The following is an 18,873-nucleotide window of genomic DNA, read 5'->3' as shown; positions in this document are numbered from 1 at the left end:
TATACCTGGGTTTGAATCTGGCATCTCAGGGGTGCACCGTGGAGAGCAGCAGGAGCAGCTCCGTGGGTGGTGCAGCACTGCTTCAGTGTCTCTGTCTCTGGATATAGACTTCATTTTTTATATTGATATGTGAACGAAAGCATTATTCTTTTTAAAGACATTGACAAATGACACGAACACATATCTTTTATGTCTTAAAAGTAGAACCAATGAAGAGGTGAAGCAGAGCTGTGGGTGTCTCCCTCCCTCTCTGTTTTCCCCTTATCTCTGAATTACTCTTTTCCCTTCAACTTTTTATTTGTTGTTAATAGTTTGTTGCAAGATTGTAAGATTACCATTTATGGTTCCTCATCACACCCAACACCAAAGCTCTGTGTCCCCATGCTCTCATCTCCCAAAGATAACCACTGGAGTTCTCACAGTCTTATAAACAAATTGCTTGCTTCTGTTTTGTTTGGATTTTTTTGTTCGTTTGTTTTTGGTGACTTTATATAAATCGGATCTCTAGATACCACATCTGAGTGAGAACATCTGGTAGTTGTCTTCCAGCTCTTTATTTATGTCGCTAAGCACAATCACCCCCCAGCTTCATCCACTTTGTCCCAAAAGACACAATAGCATTTTTTTTATTGCAGAGTAGTATTCCATGGAATATTGGATACATACTTTAAAAACCAGGTCAAAAGGAACGATAGAAACAGGCTGGGGGGATGGATCCACCTGTCAATGCCCATGCTCAGTGGAGAAGCAGCTACAGAAGCCAGAACTCCTACCTTCTGCTCCCCAAAAGCAACCTTGACCCATACTCCCAGTGGGAGAGAAGTGATAGGATGAAGATAAGAGGACTCTGAACTCCAGCTCCATCAGCACCCAGAGAGAGAAGGAAAAGGAGAGGGACTTATGGAGGTACTTGCGATGTCATGAGTGGCTTAGAGGGGAAGAGAGGATTGAAGCAGAAAAAGAAGGGGCAACTGCATATGAATGTGGACAGATAGTTGTAGAGAAGATAGTTGGCCCATGTCTACAACCTCAGGGGACCTGTGGAGGGTTGCAGTGGGGAGAGTGAAGATTCAGAACTCTGGTGGTGGGAATGAATGGTGTGGATTAAAACCCCTGTTGACATGTAATAATTAAAAAATAGAATAAAATAAAAAGGGAAAAAAGTGTGTATGAATAAAACCCTTGCCTCATCCTCAGTGTCTGAATAAGGAAGGAGGGGGGTGGATGATATCTGGCCCCCAGGCAAGGTGGACTGGTGCCTGGTGACAGGCAGTCATCTCCATGAGCTTGGCGAGTTTTCTGTAGAGTCCTAATGGTCAGAGTGAGCGGGGCACCTAAGCACAGACAGCCAGGAGAGCCGGGCGATGGACAGCAAGACTTCAGCTTGGCTCTGAGGTACATGTGGGCAGCTGTGGCCCTGTGGGGTGTGTTCTCATTCTTCCAAGAAGCTCCCCCTTTTCATCCTACAGAGGAACGGTGACAAGTGGAGGGAGGGGTTGCTTGCTTGCAGCCACTCTGCAAGAGGATAGAATTGTAATCATATGGATGTGGTGTGAACACAGACACACACTAGCTTTGACCCAAGACTGTATTTCACGTTGATGTTCTGCTCAGTGACACACGCTGTGACCAAGCAGAGCTGTCATTTACCTGCTGAGACGGCACAAGATGGAAAGAAAGGGGTGGGAACAGGCATCACAGTCTGGTGCAAGGGGCTCAAAATGAGTAAGAATGTACTCAGGGGCTGTAGGGAGAGAGAACAGACATGGTAACCTGACTCTGCAGCCCATCAAGGGCCAGTGGGAACATAGGGAGACCGATCCTGCCCCAGATGGTGTGGGCTGTTTCCTTTGGGTACTTGTTCACTTTATTCTTTATACTTAGAACTGAATAGGGAAGGAGAGACACACAGCACCACTCCAAAACATGCGTGAGCACGTGCACGTGCACACGCACACGCGGTGCTGCTTCCAAGAGGATCTGGGATCCAAATTTAGGGTCCCACATCTCATAACTTCTGTCTTCCACCCACTGAGTTATCTCTCAGCCCCATCGCTAGGCTCTGAATTTGAGAAACTTGGAGTCAGTTTCAAAGCTCACCCTCAAATCTGATTCTGCTTCCAGAAGAAGCATGTTGGCAGCCAGGAGACAGCTGGCAGGGGCGGGCGTATAGGAGCACAGGACTCCCACACAGAGTCCTTTGTTTGATCCCCGGGGCTGCATAGGAGCACTGTAACAGCACCAAAGGATATAGGAGCAGTTCTGTGATGGCGGTTCCTTTCTCAGCACCATGGACAGCACCCCGGGAGCTCCATGGATGATGGGGCAGGGCTTTGGGGGTCTCTCCTCTCTCAACACCATGGATAACACCCAGGGAGCCCCTGGGATGGTGGGGCAGGGCTGTGGGCCTCTCCCCTCCCAGCACATGGATGGCACCGAGGTGAGGGGCTCTGTGGATGAGGAAACAGTGCTGCGGTTTCTCTCCTTTCTCATTCTCTTTTCCTCAGGGCATCTTTCTTCCTTTCTCTCTACCTTTTTGTAAAAATATTTATTTATTGATTCCCTTTTGTTGCCCTGTTTGTTTTATTGTTGTAGTTATTATTGATGTCATCGTTGTTGGATAGGACAGAGAGAAATGGAGAGAGGAGGGGAAGACAGAGAGGGGGAGAGAAAGATAGACACCGGCAGACCTGCTTCACCGCCTGTGAAGCGACTCCCCTGCAGGTGGGGAGCCGGGGGCTCGAACCAGGACCCTTACGCTGGTCCTTGTGCTTGGCGCCACCTGCGTTTAACCCACTGCACCACTGCCCGACCCCCAGGACATAGTTTCTAAAGAGGGGGCCTGGGAGGTCACTGGGCTGGAATGCATGTGTGCCAGGCCCTCAGTAACACATATAATAGTGACAACAATAATAATGGTGCTCCTGCTGTCTGACTTGCCTGAGGATGAGCCCAGGAACTATGCAGGGCTGGGGTTGCTAGGTGGCTCATTCCAGAAAGGAGTCTGTCCGGGTTCTTCTCTAGTGCTTATAATAACATTGAGGACTTCAAGAATGCAAAAAAATAAAAATAAAAATAAAGGGATCCTTGTAGCCCAGGTGATGGCTGGTTTGCAGTCTGCTGCCTCCAGTCTCTCTCCACCCCCTGGCTAATAGTAATCGTAGCCAGCCCCAGCACAAGTTACGTGGTGTTGCCATAAATAAGCCTACCTACTATTCTAGCTACATCCAGGGAGATGTGTTGTCATCTCCCACTTCCCAGAGGAGGTAGCTGAGGCCGGTGGCAGCCCAGTACCCAGGGCAGGGCTGGGAGCGGGTAAGTCGGGGTGGGGTGGATGCCTCTCTGGGCCTCGTTTTGCAGAGCAGAGGTTCATGGGTGGCTGCTTCTTCTGGCCAGTGGAAGCCAGCCCTGGCTGAGCTGGGCTAGTTTGTCCCAGGCTGGGAGATCCTGGCGACTTGCACTGCTGCCTCCACCCAGGAATGCTGGAAGCTCTCTGTGGTAGAGTGTCACCAACCCAGGGGAGCCTGTGGATGTCACCAGTGGCTTCACTGACTCATTACCCACCACACCCAGGCAACCAGTGCCCAGACTAGCCAGGGCAGCAGGGTGCAGAGTAGGGAGATAGTGTAAAAAGAAAGGACTGTGTTTCATGATTTTTTAAAAAAAGTTTTTAAAATATTTATTTGATGAGACAGCGAGTAGTTGCGAAGGCTACGGGGGATAGAGATAGAGACACACACACAGAGAGAAGCAGAGATAGATGGAAAGAAAAAGAGAGGACCTGCAGCACTGCTTCACCACTCATGGGAAGCTTCCCCCCCCCCCACACACACACACTGCAGGTGGGGACCAGGGGCTTGAACTCAGGCCCTTGTGCATGGTGACTTCTGCAGTCAATCATGCGCACCACTGCCTGGGTTTTGTTGTTTTGTTCACAGGGTGTTAATGGTTTTATATCTCTGTTATTTCATGGTGCCTCTCCCTCTCCCTCTCCCTCTCCCTCTCCCTCTCCTCTCCCTCTCCCTCTCCCTCTCCCTCTCCCTCTCCCTCTCCCTCTCCCTCTCCCTCTCCCTCTCCCTCTCCCTCTCCCTCTCCCTCTCCCTCTCCCTCTCCTCTCCCTCTCCCTCTCCCTCTCCCTCTCCCTCTCCCTCTCCCTCTCCCCCTCCCCCTCCCCCTCCCCCTCCCCCTCCCCCTCCCCTCCCCCTCCCCCTCCCCCTCTCCCTCTCCCTCTCCCTCTCTCCCTCAGCACCTCTTCACCATTTGTGAAACGCCCCCCATACATGGTGCTCCTATGTGGTGCCAGGGCCTTGAACCCAGGTCCTTGCACAGGATGATGTGAGCACTCTAAAAGGTGAGCCATCTCCAGCTCACTGTTTTTTATTTAAATATGCAGCATCAGGCAATAAAGGCAGGGTGTCATGCATGCAGGATACTTTCACTGAGCGTCCTCCCTTCCTTGATTTTTACATTTTTTTCCCCTTTGAGAGAAGAGGGGTTGAGAGAGAGGGAGAATAATCAGACACTACAGCAACTTCCACTATCCACGGAACTTCTCGGTACGGCAGGTGGTGTCCACGTGGTTGTGGGGCTTGAACTGATGACCTTTCACACAGAAAAGCATCGGTTCTACTTGGAGAACCATCTCCAGACTCTTATCTTGAACATCTATATTCTGCCTTATAACAAAAACCCAAGAACTTCAGAGCCAACAAGAGTATACAGTCAAAGCAGGGCAAAAGTAATGATTCAGGGACTAGGCCATGGCATGCCTGGTTGACGCCACTTGTTTGCATGCACAAGGGTCTGGGTTCAAGCCTCCAGTCCCCACCTGCAGGGGAGAAGCTTCCCAAGCAATGAAGTAGCTCTGCAGGTGTCTCTCCCTACTTTACGCCTGTGTTGGGCTTCTTAACTGAGGGATTGACTTGCTCTGTCTTTGCCTTTATGCCTTATCTGCTTCTAAATAGCATTCTTGTGCACCACTTACGTTTTTTTATCAAGAACATTCTCAGGGAGGCATACACGTTGGTCCTGTTCCTGCTTTGGGCTTGCGAGAATTGAGTCATAGTAACATTGCCAAGGCAGGAAGGGGCTGAGTCCCTCTAGTCTTCTCTGTGGGGACGGCCACTTTGGTTTTCTGTTGTTGGATGACTTTCCCACACACACTGTCGTTTCCTATTTGAGCTGTGGGGTTCTGTATATGACCGCTGGTTAGAGAAGGTTGTGAAAATAAACTTCAAGTCACTGATTCTAAGAAAATGCATGCAATGATTGGACTCAGTTTTTAAAAAATTTATTTATTCCCTTTGGTTGCGCTTGTTGTTTTCTATTGTTGTAGTTATTATTATTGATGTCATTGTTGCTGGATAGGACAGAGAGAAATGGAGAGAGGAGGGGAAGACAGGGGGGAGAGAAAGACAGACACCTGCAGACCTGCTTCACCGCCTGTGAAGCGACTCCCCTGCAGGTGGGGAGCCGGGGGCTCGAACCAGGATCTTTATGCCGGTCCTTGCGCTTTGCACCTGTGCTTAACCTGCTGCACTACTGCCTGACTCCCTCGGACTCAGTTTTTTAAAGGGTTTTTTTTCTTTCTTTCTTTTTTAAAATTTCTTTATTAGGGAATTAATGTTTTACATTTGATAGTAAATACAATAGTTTGTACATGCATAACATTTCTCAGTTTTCCATATAACAATACAACCCCCACCAGGTCCTCTGTCATCCTTTTTGGACCTGTATTCTCCCCTCCCCACACCCCAGAGTCTTTTATTTTGGTGCAATACGCCAACTCCAGTTCAGGTTCTGCTTGTGTTTTCTCTTCTGATCTTGCTTTTCACCTTCTGCCTGAGAGTGAGATCATCCCATATTCATCCTTCTGTTGCTGACTTATTTCACTTAACATGATTTCTTCAAGCTCCATCCAAGATGGGCTGAAAACGGTGAAGTCACCATTTTTTTATATCTGAGTAGTACTCTATTGTGTATATATGCCACACTTGCTCAGCCACTCATCTGTTGTTGGACACCTGGGTTGCTTCCACGTTTTTGGCTATTACAAATTGTGCTGCTAAGAACATATGTGTACACAGATCTTTTTGGATGGGTGTGTTGGGTTCCTTAGGATAGATCCCTAGGAGAAGAATTGCAGGATCATAGGGTAGGTCCATTTCTAGCCTTCTGAGAGTTCTCCAGACTGTTCTCCACAGGGGTTGGACCCATTGACATTCCCACCAGCAGTGTAGGAAGGTTCCTTTGACCCCACACCCTCTCCAGCATTTACTGCTGTTACCTTTTCTGATGTATGACATTCTCACAGGAGTGAAGTGGTATCTCATTGTTGTCTTTATTTGCATTTCTCTGACAATCAGAGACTTGGAGCATTTTTTCATGTGTTTCTTGGCCTTTTGGATCTCTTCTGTGATGAATATTCTGTCCATGTCATCTCCCCATTTTTGGGTGGGGTTATTTGTTTTCTTGTTGTTGAGTTTGGCAATCGATTTATATATTCTTGTTATTAGCCTCTTGTCTGATGTATGGCATGTAAAGATCTTCTCCCATTCTGTGAGGGGTCTCTTTGTTTGGGTAGTAGTTTCTTTAGCTGTGCAGAAGCTTTTTAATTTGATGTAGTCCCATAGGTTTATACTTGCCGTAGTCTTCTTTGTAATTGGATTTGTTTCATTGAAGATGTCTTTAAAATTTATGTGGAAAAGAATTCTGCCGATATTTTCCTGTAAGTATCTGATAATTTGTGGTCTAACATTCAAGTCCTTGATCCACTTGGAATTTACTTTTGTACTTGGTGAAACATAGTGGTTCAGTTTCAATCTTCTGCATGTTTCAACCCATTTTTTCCAACACCATTTGTTGAAGAGACTCTTTTCCCCATTTAATAGACTGGGCACCTTTGTCAAATATTCGGTGTCTATAGGTGTGGAGGCTTACTTCTGGGCTCTCAATTCTATTCCACTGGTCAGTGTGTCTATTCATGTGTGTTTTTTCTTTAAATGACTGTGTATTTTTCAAAATCACTGAACCTACTGGAAAGTAAAATATCTAATATTGGGATGTAGGAAAAGTCATGACATATTTTTCTGTTTCTCTATGAAAAAATACTTCCTGACTTTTTCTGACAGCTCAATAATTTCTCCTAAGTAACAATTCCATTGGCCTTCTTACCACATGGACCCCCCCCCAGGAGTCTGAAGCCCCTCACTCAATACCTTTGGTCTCCAACACTGGTCACTGCTCTTTTCAGGGGTGGCTGTGCCTTGGCCCAGCACAAATGTTCCCTTAGGAAGCAGCTCTTACATGAACTATGCAGGGCTGGTGTCACCTCAGCTACTTTTTCTGCCTGTGGCCACACTCACCAATGTTTTATTCCTGGGGGATACGTTTGGGGAAGAACCTTGGAAACCTTCTGTGGATTTTTCCTCCTCAGGGATTCTCCTTGCTCCCTGAGGTAACCTCCACTCAATCTAGGAGTTGCTGGGTTATTTTTTTTATTTAATTAATATCTTATTTATTGGATAGAGACTAATTGTTAGGTAAGGAGACAGAGAGGGAGAGAGTCAGAGAGGCATATTGCTTCACACTTGTGAAGCTTGCTCCCCCGCAGATGGAGGACAGGGAGCTTGAACCCAGGTCCTTGTGCATTGTAACGTGTGTGCTCAACCAGTGTGCCACTGCCCAGCCTTTGCTGGGTTATATTTAAGTGTTACTTTTCTGGGACTGGGAGACAGCTCACCTAGTAGAGCTCAAGCCCTCTTGTGCCAGAGGCCCTGAGTTCAAGCCCCACACCTCATGGGAGTGCAGGGGATGGCTCGGGAGTGTTGTAGTGTCTCTTTTCTCTCTTCTCTCTTTTTCTCTTAGGCAAAGAAAAAGAGGCTGTTTGGCTAGGGAGGCATTGCTTGTAGCAGGCCTTTATTTCTTCCGTTGGAAAAGCAGACGTGGTCCAGTGTTTTTTGTTTGTTTGTTTGTTTGTTTTGTTTATTTCTCTTTTTGTTGCACTTGTTTTATTGTTGTAGTTATTATTGTTGTTACTGATGTCTTCACTGTTAGATAAGACAGAGAGAAATGGAGAGAGGAGAGGAAAACAGAGAGGGGGAGAGAAAGACACCTGCAGACCTGCTTCACCATCTGTGAAACAACTCCCCTGCAGGTGGGGAACCAGGGGCTCGAACCGGGGTCCTTGCGCCGGTCCTTGCGCTTTGCGCCACGTGCGCTTAACCTGCTGCGCCACCGACTCCCTGGCCCAGTGCTTTTTTAACCCCAGCCCCAGTCACCAGGGTGAACCTATGGTTTCCTGTGTCTTCCAGGCTTCCTCAGTGAGACTCTCCCAGCCCTTCGGCAAGATGGTGGCCCTGTCTTTGAAGATCTGCGTCCGCCACTGCAATGTGGTGAAGACCATGCAGTTCGAGCCCTCCACGGCCGTGTACGATGCCTGCCGAGTCATCCGAGAGCGGGTGCCCGAGGCGCAGACTGGCCAGGGTATGAACCAGCCCCTCACGGGTTTCTGGGAAGGTGGGCCGAGAGACCAGAGCACAGCACTGGGACCTGTGATTGCTTTTCACTTTTTTTTTTTTTTGCAGCACTGTGGCAACATGCCTGTATAGTTCTATCACTCTTAAACCAACTTTGAGGGGGGGGAGTACTTTTTTCACATGGAGGGGGGAGACTGAGGAAGGGGAAGTGACCCCCCAGCACTGCTCTTCCATGTGTGGAACTCGCTCACCTCTCCTGTTGGGATGGACAAGGACTAGACTATTCAAGGTGGAAACATTTCAGTGATTCCTCTTTGCATGCATGGGCTAAGGTGGTCACATCATTCTTTTCTTTTTGCGAAATCTATTTTTATCATTTTTAATAAAACCAGAGAGAATTCTATAGGAGAGTAAGAAAAGAAGAAGTCAGGGGGGTCGGGTGGTGGCGCAGTGGGTTAAGCGCACATGGCGCTAAGCGCAGGGACCGGCGTAAGGATCCCAGTTCGAGCCCCCGGCTCCCCACCTGCAGGGGAGTCGCTTCACGGGCGGTGAAGCAGGTCTGCAGGTGTCTGTCTTTCTCTCCCCCTCTCTCTCTGTCTTCCCCTCCTTTCTCCATTTCTCTCTGTCCTATCCAACAACAAAGCAACGTCAACAATGGCAATAATAATAACTACAATGAGGCTGCAACAACTAGGGTAACAAAAGGGGGCAAAATGGCCTCCAGGAGCAGTGGATTCATGGTGCAGGCACCGAGCCCAGCAATAACCCTGGAGGGAAAAATAAAATAAAATAAAAATAAAAATAAAGAAGAAGTCAGAGCACCATGGGGGCTTGCAACCTGGAGCCTCAGGCATGCAAGTCCTGTACTTTCAGTATCTTTCATTTGTTTTATTTGAGAGAGACAGGGAGAGACACAGAGAGAGAGAGAAACCAAAGAACTGCTCAGCTCTGGTTTATGGTGGTGCAGGAGATTGAACCTGGGACTTTGTTCAGAGCCTCAGGCATGAAAGTCTTTTTATATAACCATTGTATCTTCTCCCACCTCCTCTTTTTCTTTCTTTCTTAAAGTTTGTAAAAAAAAATATTTTATTCACTTATTTATTACATAGAGGCAGATAGAGAAATGGAGAGGGGATGAGGACAGAGATAAGGAGGTGGGAGAAAGAGAGACCTGCAACTTCACCCCTGCTGGGGAGGGGGGCGGACCGGGGTTTTGAACCTGTGTCCTTGTGCATATTAACTTATGCACTCAGTCGGGTGTGCTACCATCTGCCCCCTGCCCCCTTTTTTTCTTGAGGCACTGTTTTTATTTTCAAGGATGTATTTTATTAATTTCACATGATAGAAGCCAGAGTACGACTCTAGGGTCTATGGCTCTGGGACTAGAAGTGAGAGGCAGAGGCATACAAGTCCTGCACTCTGCCAGCTGAGCTCTTCCCCAACCTGCAAGCTGGCTGGCTTTAAGAACCATGAACCAAGTCTGGGGAGGTGTGTTGTTTTGGTAGCTCAAATCAGACTTTTCTGCATCTTCCCTAACCTCAGTAGCTGCTGGAACTGGCAAATTGAAGCAGAGTCTCTCCAACCAAGGGGACACTCATGTCCTTGGTAGGCCTTCGGGCAGGACCTGAGAGTGATGGCTGACTTCACTGCCACCGTCCCGTTCTTAGCCTTTCTATTCTTCTGTCAGCCTCAGACTATGGGCTGTTTCTCTCGGATGAAGACCCCCGGAAAGGGATTTGGCTGGAAGCAGGAAGAACACTGGATTACTACATGTTACGGAATGGGGTATGTATGCCTCTGCTCTGCTTCCTCTCTTACATCCCTGCATTCCAGAACCTTTCTTTCTCTTTCTTTTAAAGATTTTATTTATGTATTAATGAGAAAGATAAGAGGAGAAAGAACCAGACATCACTCTGACACATGTGCTGCCGGGGATTGTACTCAGGACCTCATGCTTGAGAGTCCAAAGCCTTATCACTGTGTGCAGGGGGTAGTGCTGAGGGTTAAGCGCATATGGCTCAAAGCGCACGTGGCACAAAGCGCAGGGACCGGCGTAAGGATCCTAGTTCGAGCCCCCGGCTCCCCACCTGCAGGGGAGTCGCTTCACAGGCGGTGAAGCAGGTCTGCAGGTGTCTATCTCTCTCTCTCTCTCTCTGTCTTCCCCTCCTCTCTCCATTTCTCTCTGTCCTGTCCAACAATGACGACATCAATAACTACAACAATAAAACAAGGGCAACAAAAAGGAAATAAATAAATATTTACAAAAAAATAATTCCCGAACATGTTCATGTTCTGTTTGGTCTTTTCCTTATTGTGAAAATCATTTCTATTTGTGATCAGTTCTGTGGTTGTTGTGTACGTACACACACACACACACACACACACACACACACACACACACCTTTAACAGTGTAAAAGTAATTGGAGATTGAAGAAGCCCACTACCCACTACTGTCTGAAATTTGCTCTGCTGGTTCCCATGAGGACACACCATTCTTTGCCTTTGGGAAGAATGTGTATTCCTTGTATTTTTACAGAAGCTGGTTTTCCATGCTTATGAGCTAGAAATGGTACTTGGAGTCTGATGTCGCTCCCTGACTCCTCAGAAATATTCATGGAGGCAGTTACTTTGCACCAGAAATTCTGTGTTAGAGGCAGAATTCTCGTAAAAGCCCAGAAGGAGGGACTCATTGCTGGCCTCTAGGAAAAATACCTTCAAAAGTAGGAAAAATATGTGTCTGCCTGTGTCTCCCAGTTTCCTGAGGACTATGAACAGTCTATGTGATTTGGTCTAGGATATCTTGGAATATAAAAAGAAGCAGAGGCCTCAGAAAATCCGGATGCTGGACGGGTCTGTGAAAACAGTCATGGTGGATGACTCCAAGACTGTCGGGGAACTGCTGGTGACCATCTGCAGCAGGATAGGTGAGTGACCCCCCGGCTGCTGGTGACCATCTGCAGCAGGATAGGTGAGTGACCCCCGGCTGCTGGTGACCATCTGCAGCAGGATAGGTGAGTGATCCCTGGCCGGCCGGTTTCCGCCAGAGAATGGCCTCAGGGTTGTGTGTGTGTGTGTGTGTGTGAGAGAGAGAGAGAGAGATACCGTGGAGTTGCCTGCCCAACTCAATTTCTTCTTCGTTATTATGTTTTTGAGAGAAAGACACAGATGCAGAGGGAGGAGAGACATTATGGTATTGCTCTGCCATCTTTGGGGCCCCTCCTGGTGCTCCCATGTGGTGTCGGGTTCAAACCCAGGGCCTCACGGTAAGTCTTGTGTCCTACTGGGTGAGTGATCACCTGGCCCTTTGTTTCCCTTCCTTCCTTTCTCTCTCTTTTTCTCTCTTTAACTAGTGATGTAGTATTGAATTACAAACGTGTAAGATAACCGTGTATAATTCCACACTTTTCCCATCACCAGAGTCCTGTGTTCCCATTTCCTCCACTGGAAACTGCAGTGGTTCTCCTACCATCAAGGATAGAGACTGACTGTTATTTCTGTAACTGTCTCTCTCTGTTGCCTGTATTTATATACATTTGCCCAGGTCTTCTGTGGCTCTGTCTTCTTTTCCTTTCTAAGTCACTTCCAAGTGTACTTCCTTTTTCTTCCCCTCCTGTTCTCTCTTCGAGTCCTGATAGAATTGGAGTTCAGGGCCCTCTGATCATCTTCCCCTAACATTTACCCCTCCGGGAGTAGTATGGACCAAAGTTCTTCTTGGGGTGCAGAAGGTAGAAGGTCTGGTAATTGCTTCTCTTCTGATCACAGATGTTGGCAGGTGGATCCACACCCCCAGCCTGTTTCTGTCTTTCCCTAGTGGGGCGGGGCTCTGGGGAGGTGTGGAGGACACGTTGGTAAGGTTGTCTGCCCAAGGAGGTCAGGATGGAATCGTAGTAGCATCTGCAACTTGGTGGCTGTGGCTTAGTGATTCGTTTCTGGAGAGATTCTGGTTGTATTTTGTTCATTTTTTTATTACTATTTGTTTTTCTTTTTGTTTTGTTTTGTTTTGTTTTGTTTTTGCGTTCTGGGTTATCGCTGGGGCTCGATGCCTATACTACGAATCCACTGCTCCTGGCGGCCATTTTTTCCATTTTATTGGATAGGACAGAGAGAAATTGAAAGAGGAGGGGGAGGGAGAGAGGGGGAGAGAAAGAGAGATACTCGAAGACCTGCTTCACCAATTGTGAAGCTACCCCCCTGCAGGTGGGGAGCTGGATGCTTGAACCAGGATCCTTGCTTGAGTCTTTATGCTTTAGTACTTTGCGCATTTAACCCAGTGTGCCACTGCCTGGGCCCTATTTTGTTGAGTCTTCGGGTGATGTATTATTTTTTTTCTACTTGATCAAGAGAGCTATCTGAGATGGCTCCTACCTTTTTTTTTTAAAGTATTTTGTTTATTATTGGGTAGAGACAGAGAGATATCAAAAGGGAAGGGGAGACAGAGTGGGAGAGACACCTGCAGCCCTGCTTCACCACTTGTGGAGCTTCCCCCTCTCCAGGTTAGGACCAGGGGCTAGAACCTGGGTCCTTGCACATTATAATCTGTGTGCTCTAGTGAGTGTACCACCACCCAGCCCCTTTTGTTTTGTTTTTAACTATATGTCTCTTCTTTGTCTCGCCCCTTTCAGTATGGGGGACTTATTTATTTATTTTTATATTTATCATTTCCTTTTTGTTGCCCTTGTTTTTTTATTGTTGTTGTAGCTATTGTTGTTGATGTTGTCGTTGTTGGATAGGACAGAGAGAAATGGAGAGAGGACGGAAAGACAGAGAGAGGAGAGAAAGATAGACACCTACAGACAGACCTGCTTCACCGCCTGTGAAGTGACTCCCCTGCAGGTGGGGAGCCGGGGGCTTGAACCGGGATCCTTACGCCGGTCCTTGTGCTTTGCACTTGTTTTTTATTTCTTATGGGGGAACTTTTGTTTGTCCTAACATAGATCTGCACCCATTCCCAAGAAAAAGTATAAATTTTTCCAATTTAGACTCTACAAATTAGCATTATAAACATGGAACTTTTCACCAAGTCACAAACAGAGAGTTCTCCTTTCCTTTTAAAAATAGGAGACACTTTCAGGTTGAATGAGAAGCTTTCCAGACCCTGTGACCCAGGCTCCCACCCCTGGCTGGGATTCTCTCTCGGTGCCCAGCTTACCCCGAGACTCATGGGAAGAGTCTAGACCATTCACAATAACATTCTTCCAGTGGCTTCCATGAGTACCCTCAGAGACAGGGCTCTCTCCTTTCGCTACACAGTCCTTCAATTGTTTGAAGTTTTTTTTTAAATATTTTTAAATTTTTATTTATTTATTTATTTTGGATAGGGAAAAAGGAAGCAAGAAGGAAGGGGAAGATAGGGGGAGAGAGATAGAGATAGATAGATAGATAGAGAGAGAGAGAGAGAGAGAGAGAGAGAGAGAGCTGTATCAATGAAGCTTACCCCTGCCGGTGGGGACTGGGGACTTGAACCCAGGTCCTTGTGCACTATAATGTGAGCAGCAGCTAGGTGTTCCAAAGCCTAGCCCCTTACTTGAAGTTATTTGTCGTAGTTTTCTCTACATGCCAAGAAATTCCCATTGCTCCAGCCACTTCTGATTTGATGTTCTTATTTTGTATTTTAAAAATAAAAAGTGTTTGAAGGGGTCAGCGGCAGCATCGCAGGTTAAGCGCACACGGTGCGAAACACAAGGCCCAGCATAAGGATCCCAGTTTGAGCCCCAGCTCCCCACCTGCAGGGGAGTCACTTCACAGGTGGTGAAGCAGGTCTGCAGGTGTCGGTCTTTCTCTCCCCCTCTCTGTCTTCCCCTCCTCTCTGGATTTCTGTTTTTCCTATCCAACAGCAACAGCAATGGCAACAATAACAGCAACAAGGGCAATAAAATAGGATAAAGTGGCCACCAGGAGGGGCGGATTCTTGGTGCAGGCACCGAGCCCCAGTGATAAACCCTGGCGGCAAAATAGAAAATAAAAAAATAAAATAAAATAAAATAAAAAACATTTGAAATCGAGAGGGGAGGGGGCAGCAGTGAGTAAGAAAGACAGAGAGGCACCTGCAGCCCTGCTTCACCACTCACGAAGTGTCCCCCTGCAGGTCCTCTGCACACTGCAGTGTGTGTGCTCAATCAGCTGTGCTACCACCTGGCCCTGATTTGATGTTCTTTCACTTTCCTTCCTGAAAACTAGAAGAACTGAAGTTGTCCATAAAAGCCCTGCTCTACTTTATGGTGGTGGTGTGTGTGTGTCTGTGTGGCACTGAACCGGGAAGCTCCGAGCCTCAGGCAGTAAACTTGTTTGCATAACCATTATGCTGTCTCTCTAGCCCTGAACAGGTCATTTTGGATGGCACAGAACTAGCTGCAAGTCCTCCTTGCCAGAGTGATTTGAAGTGTGCCCCATGGGTGCTCTCAACGCCCCCCACCCCCTGCAAGCGCCCTCGTCGGAGATGACCTCTTTCAGGGACCCACCCAGAATATAACAGACCCCAAACTGAAAGAGGCTGACACAGTCATCACCTCCTTTCTCTTTGCAGGCATAACCAACTATGAAGAATACTCTCTGATCCAAGACACGATCGAAGAGAAGAAAGAGGAAGGGACAGGCACTCTGAAGAAAGACAGGACGCTGTTACGAGATGAAAGGAAGATGGAGAAGCTGAAAGCCAAGCTCCACACAGATGATGACTGTGAGTGTGGCAGGAAAGGACACACACGCACACACACATGCGCACACACACAGGCATGCACACACAGACACACACAGACACGCACACATGTATGCACACACACAGACACACACAGACACGTACACACAGAGACACGCACACATGCATGCACACACAGAGACACACATGCACACAGAGACATACACGCACACATGCATGCACACACAGAGACACACATGCACACACAGACACACATGCACACATGCATGCACACACAGAGACACACATGCACACACAGACACACACACATGCATGCACACACAGAGACACACATGCACACACAGACACACACATGCATACACACAGACACACGCACACACTCATGGAGACACACACACACACACATGCATACACAGACAGACAGACACACACACACACATACAGCCCTGGACCTTGTCAGCCCTCATTCTCCCCGTCATCTGAGTGACCCAGGGCGGGATTTGTCTCTGTGTCATGTCGTCTGACAATATTTTGGTTTGTGTCACTGAAAGAGAAAGGAGGGAAAAGGTCACTGTGACACCGACACTGTTTCACATAAAAAAAAACAAACACAAAAATCCAGTATCCAAGTTGGGTTTATGTTTTCTCCTTTGTCTTTCAAATATTTGTCCAAAGCATGTTTGAACTGGACTTCCTGTCCGGTGTCCCTGCCCTCCGCCTCTCCGTCTTCCCTCACAGTCGTCTTTGCTGCACCGGGGGCTGGCACATTCGGCAGCCCCACCACCAGTCCTGGGTCAGTGTTTTCACTTCTTTAGATTTCAGCCAGAGAGACAGCAAGAGACAGCATTATAAAAGGAGAGATAAACCCCCATCAGTGGCGCTTCCCTGGTGTCGCAGTGCCCTGGCATCCTGCTAGGGCTCAAACCCAGGGCTTCTTGCCTGGTGAAGTGTGAGTGCTGCCGGCCAGGTGAGCTAGCTCCAGATTCCTCCCTGCAGTTATCCGGGGAGTTGAAACCAGACTGTGCACATGCGAGTGTCTGTCTAAAAGAAAAACGTAGGTGTCGCTGTGCGCTTCCCTCTAGCCGCTTCCTTTGTGGGTGGTGTTAAGGACCACTGGCGCTCTGCACTTAGGTTCTCCATTCCTTGGCGGGGACCTGTGATAACATAATTCCCAGAAACCCACCTGTATTGTGTGTCCCTGCCTGCCTCACCCCGGCAGAGGCGCTGCCCCTCAGGCCTCCTAGCCTTCCTCCTCCACTGCCGCCGCCTGGAGGAAAAGTCATTTTCGTCACAGACACGTTTCCTGGTCTTCTGTGGGGCTTTCACTTGCCCTGGACCTTTCTCCATTCCCTCTCCCCCCCTCCTCTGACTTCCTCTTTTCATACTACTCCCTAAGTGAGGCTTTAGTCGACACATCCCATTATTTATTTATTTTAGTTATCTAGTACTGATTGACAAAATTATGAGGTAGCAGGACTATGATTCCACAAGTTCCACTACCAGAGGTCTGTGTCCCCCTTCCTTCCTTTGCAGTAGTTTTCCCAAGGTCACAGATAATGAGTTGACTATTATTCCTGTAATCATCTATCTATCTATATTTTTATATATTTTCCCATTTTTCCCTGGTCCTGCCTACTCTTCCTTTCTAAGTCACAACTACATCTTCTGCTACTTCAGAATGTCCTTCCTTTTTCCCCCGTTGTCTCTCTGGGCCCTGATGGAGTTGGAGTTCAGAGCCCTCTGGTCATTTTCCCCTAACATTTATCAGCCCTCCCCTGAGGGTACGGACCAAAATTCTTTTTGGGGTGCAGGAGGTATGAGTTCTGGCTTCTGTAATTGCTTCTCCTCTGGACAGGGGCATTGGCAAATCAATCCATACTTCCAGCATGGGTTTTTTTTTTTTTTTAATGGCTTGTGTGATATTCACCCCTGCTCTGTGGGAGGTGAGGCTGGTTCACCCCAGGCTGTGACAGAGCTGTGGTTGACCAAGGGAGGCTCACGGAAAGTGCTGGTCTTGGCTCCTGTTGGGGGTGGGGGAGGCATGCAGGAATGCCGGCTATTGGGGTAGGTGGAATTAGACTTAGAGTTTCCTCATTAGGAATCTATTTTATCTCACTTCATAAGACAGAGTATCCTCCCTTGATTTTAAACAAAGTCTGAAGTTGGTTGTCTTGCCACAAAGCACCAATTTCTTTCTCCCTTCTCCCTATCCCACCCTAGAAACCATGGGTGCTTCTGCTAATTTGAGCTGGTAATTTCCTCTCTCATGGGCTCTTCAGATGATACCCAAAAGCAGATGTGAATCACTCTGTAGCTTTTATTTTTTAATATTTATTTATTTATTCCCTTTTTGGGGTGCCCTTGTTGTTTTATCATTGTAATTACTATTGTTGTTGTTATTGTGTCGTCGTTGCTGGATAGGACAGAGAGAAATAGAGAGAGGAGGGGATGACAGAGAGGGGGGAGAGAAAGACAGACACCTGCAGACCTGCTTCACCGCCTGTGAAGCGACGCCCCCTGCAGGTGGGAGCCGGGGGCTCGAACCCGGATCCTTACGCCGGTCCTTGTGCTTTGCGCCACATGCGCTTAACCCACTGCGCCACCGCCCGACTCCCACTCTGTAGCTTTTAAAGGTTGCAGTCTTGGCACGCGAGTGACTGTTGCTTAATGACCGTCCCGCACCCCCTACCACGGCCAGCCCCACCCCCTACTCTCCTTTCACAGGGAGGAAAAAGAGAAATAAATACTCTTCCCGCCCATCTTTACCTTGCAGTGAACTGGCTGGATCACAGCCGGACGTTCCGAGAACAAGGCGTCGACGAGAGTGAGACTCTGCTGCTCCGCCGCAAGTTCTTCTACTCCGACCAGAACGTGGACTCCAGGGACCCGGTGCAGCTGAACCTGCTCTATGTCCAGGTACCCAGTCGTGGGCTCAGGGCGGGGCGGCCAAGCAGCCTGCGGACTGGGTCCCAGCCCCCTGAGCCGGGCTCTGCTGTGCTGCATGCCCGTGGAATCCAGTCTCTGGTCACGATGCCCGGTGACGTTCGGCTGGAGCCACCAGATGTCCAGGGCAGGGGCCTCCCTTGGCCCCTCAGATTGGAATCTGCTGACTGGTACCCGCCCCCCAGCCTGCCATTGAGACTTGGGGCTCCAACGTGCAGAAGCTTCCTGTGGCAGAGCGTCTCAGAACACGAGCATCTACTGGTCAGAAAAATCAGAACTTCTCATTAACTGAGAGCGAGTAGTCATTCATAGCTTCACTGTTCTCTCATGGTTTGATGCCAGACGAGTCATGTGACCCATTGGGGTCACAGGTTTCTAAGCACGGGAGCTACAGGATAGACAGCAGAAGGCCTTCAGGGTTTCTCTTTTTGCTGTTCTCTTTATTTCCGTATCTTAATTATTTTCTTTAAAATGCTTTATTTTAGGGAGTAGGGCGGTAGCGCAGCAGGTTAAGCGCAGGTGGCACAAAGCACAAGGACCAGTGTAAGGATCCCAGTTCCAGCCCCCCGGCTCCCCACCTGCAGGGGCGTCGCTTCACAGGTGGTGAAGCAGGTCTGCAGGCGTCTGTCTTTCTCTCCCCCTCTCTGTCTTCCCCTCCTCTCTCCATTTCTCTCTGTCCTATCCAACAACAATGACATCAATAACAACAATAATAACTACAATAAGACAACAAGGGCAACAAAAGGGAATAAATCAATATTTATTAAAAATACTTTATTTTATTATTTTAAAGAGGT

General features: G+C 48.0%; 1 protein-coding gene across 9 annotated transcripts in view; it reads left to right on the top strand.

Moving 5' to 3' along the window:
* Positions 1-18,873, top strand: part of TLN2 (talin 2) — a 414,501-nt gene that overhangs the window by 194,294 nt on the left and 201,334 nt on the right. For 8 of the 9 annotated variants that reach the window (XM_007533899.3, XM_060174397.1, XM_060174399.1 and 5 more), the window contains 5 exons: positions 8,313-8,484; positions 10,165-10,262; positions 11,273-11,402; positions 15,002-15,154; positions 17,907-18,049. In XM_007533899.3, the coding sequence (XP_007533961.1) occupies positions 8,349-8,484; positions 10,165-10,262; positions 11,273-11,402; positions 15,002-15,154; positions 17,907-18,049 (660 nt within the window). In that variant the 5' untranslated portion in view covers positions 8,313-8,348. Of the gene's footprint in view, positions 1-8,312; positions 8,485-10,164; positions 10,263-11,272; positions 11,403-11,467; positions 11,490-15,001; positions 15,155-17,906; positions 18,050-18,873 lie in introns of those variants that run through there. The other variant, XM_060174400.1, reaches the window with a different exon arrangement.

This window comes from Erinaceus europaeus, chromosome 16 (genome assembly GCF_950295315.1).
Source record: "Erinaceus europaeus chromosome 16, mEriEur2.1, whole genome shotgun sequence".
NCBI lineage: Eukaryota > Metazoa > Chordata > Mammalia > Eulipotyphla > Erinaceidae > Erinaceus > Erinaceus europaeus.
This window is presented reverse-complemented; position numbering and strand designations above follow the sequence as displayed.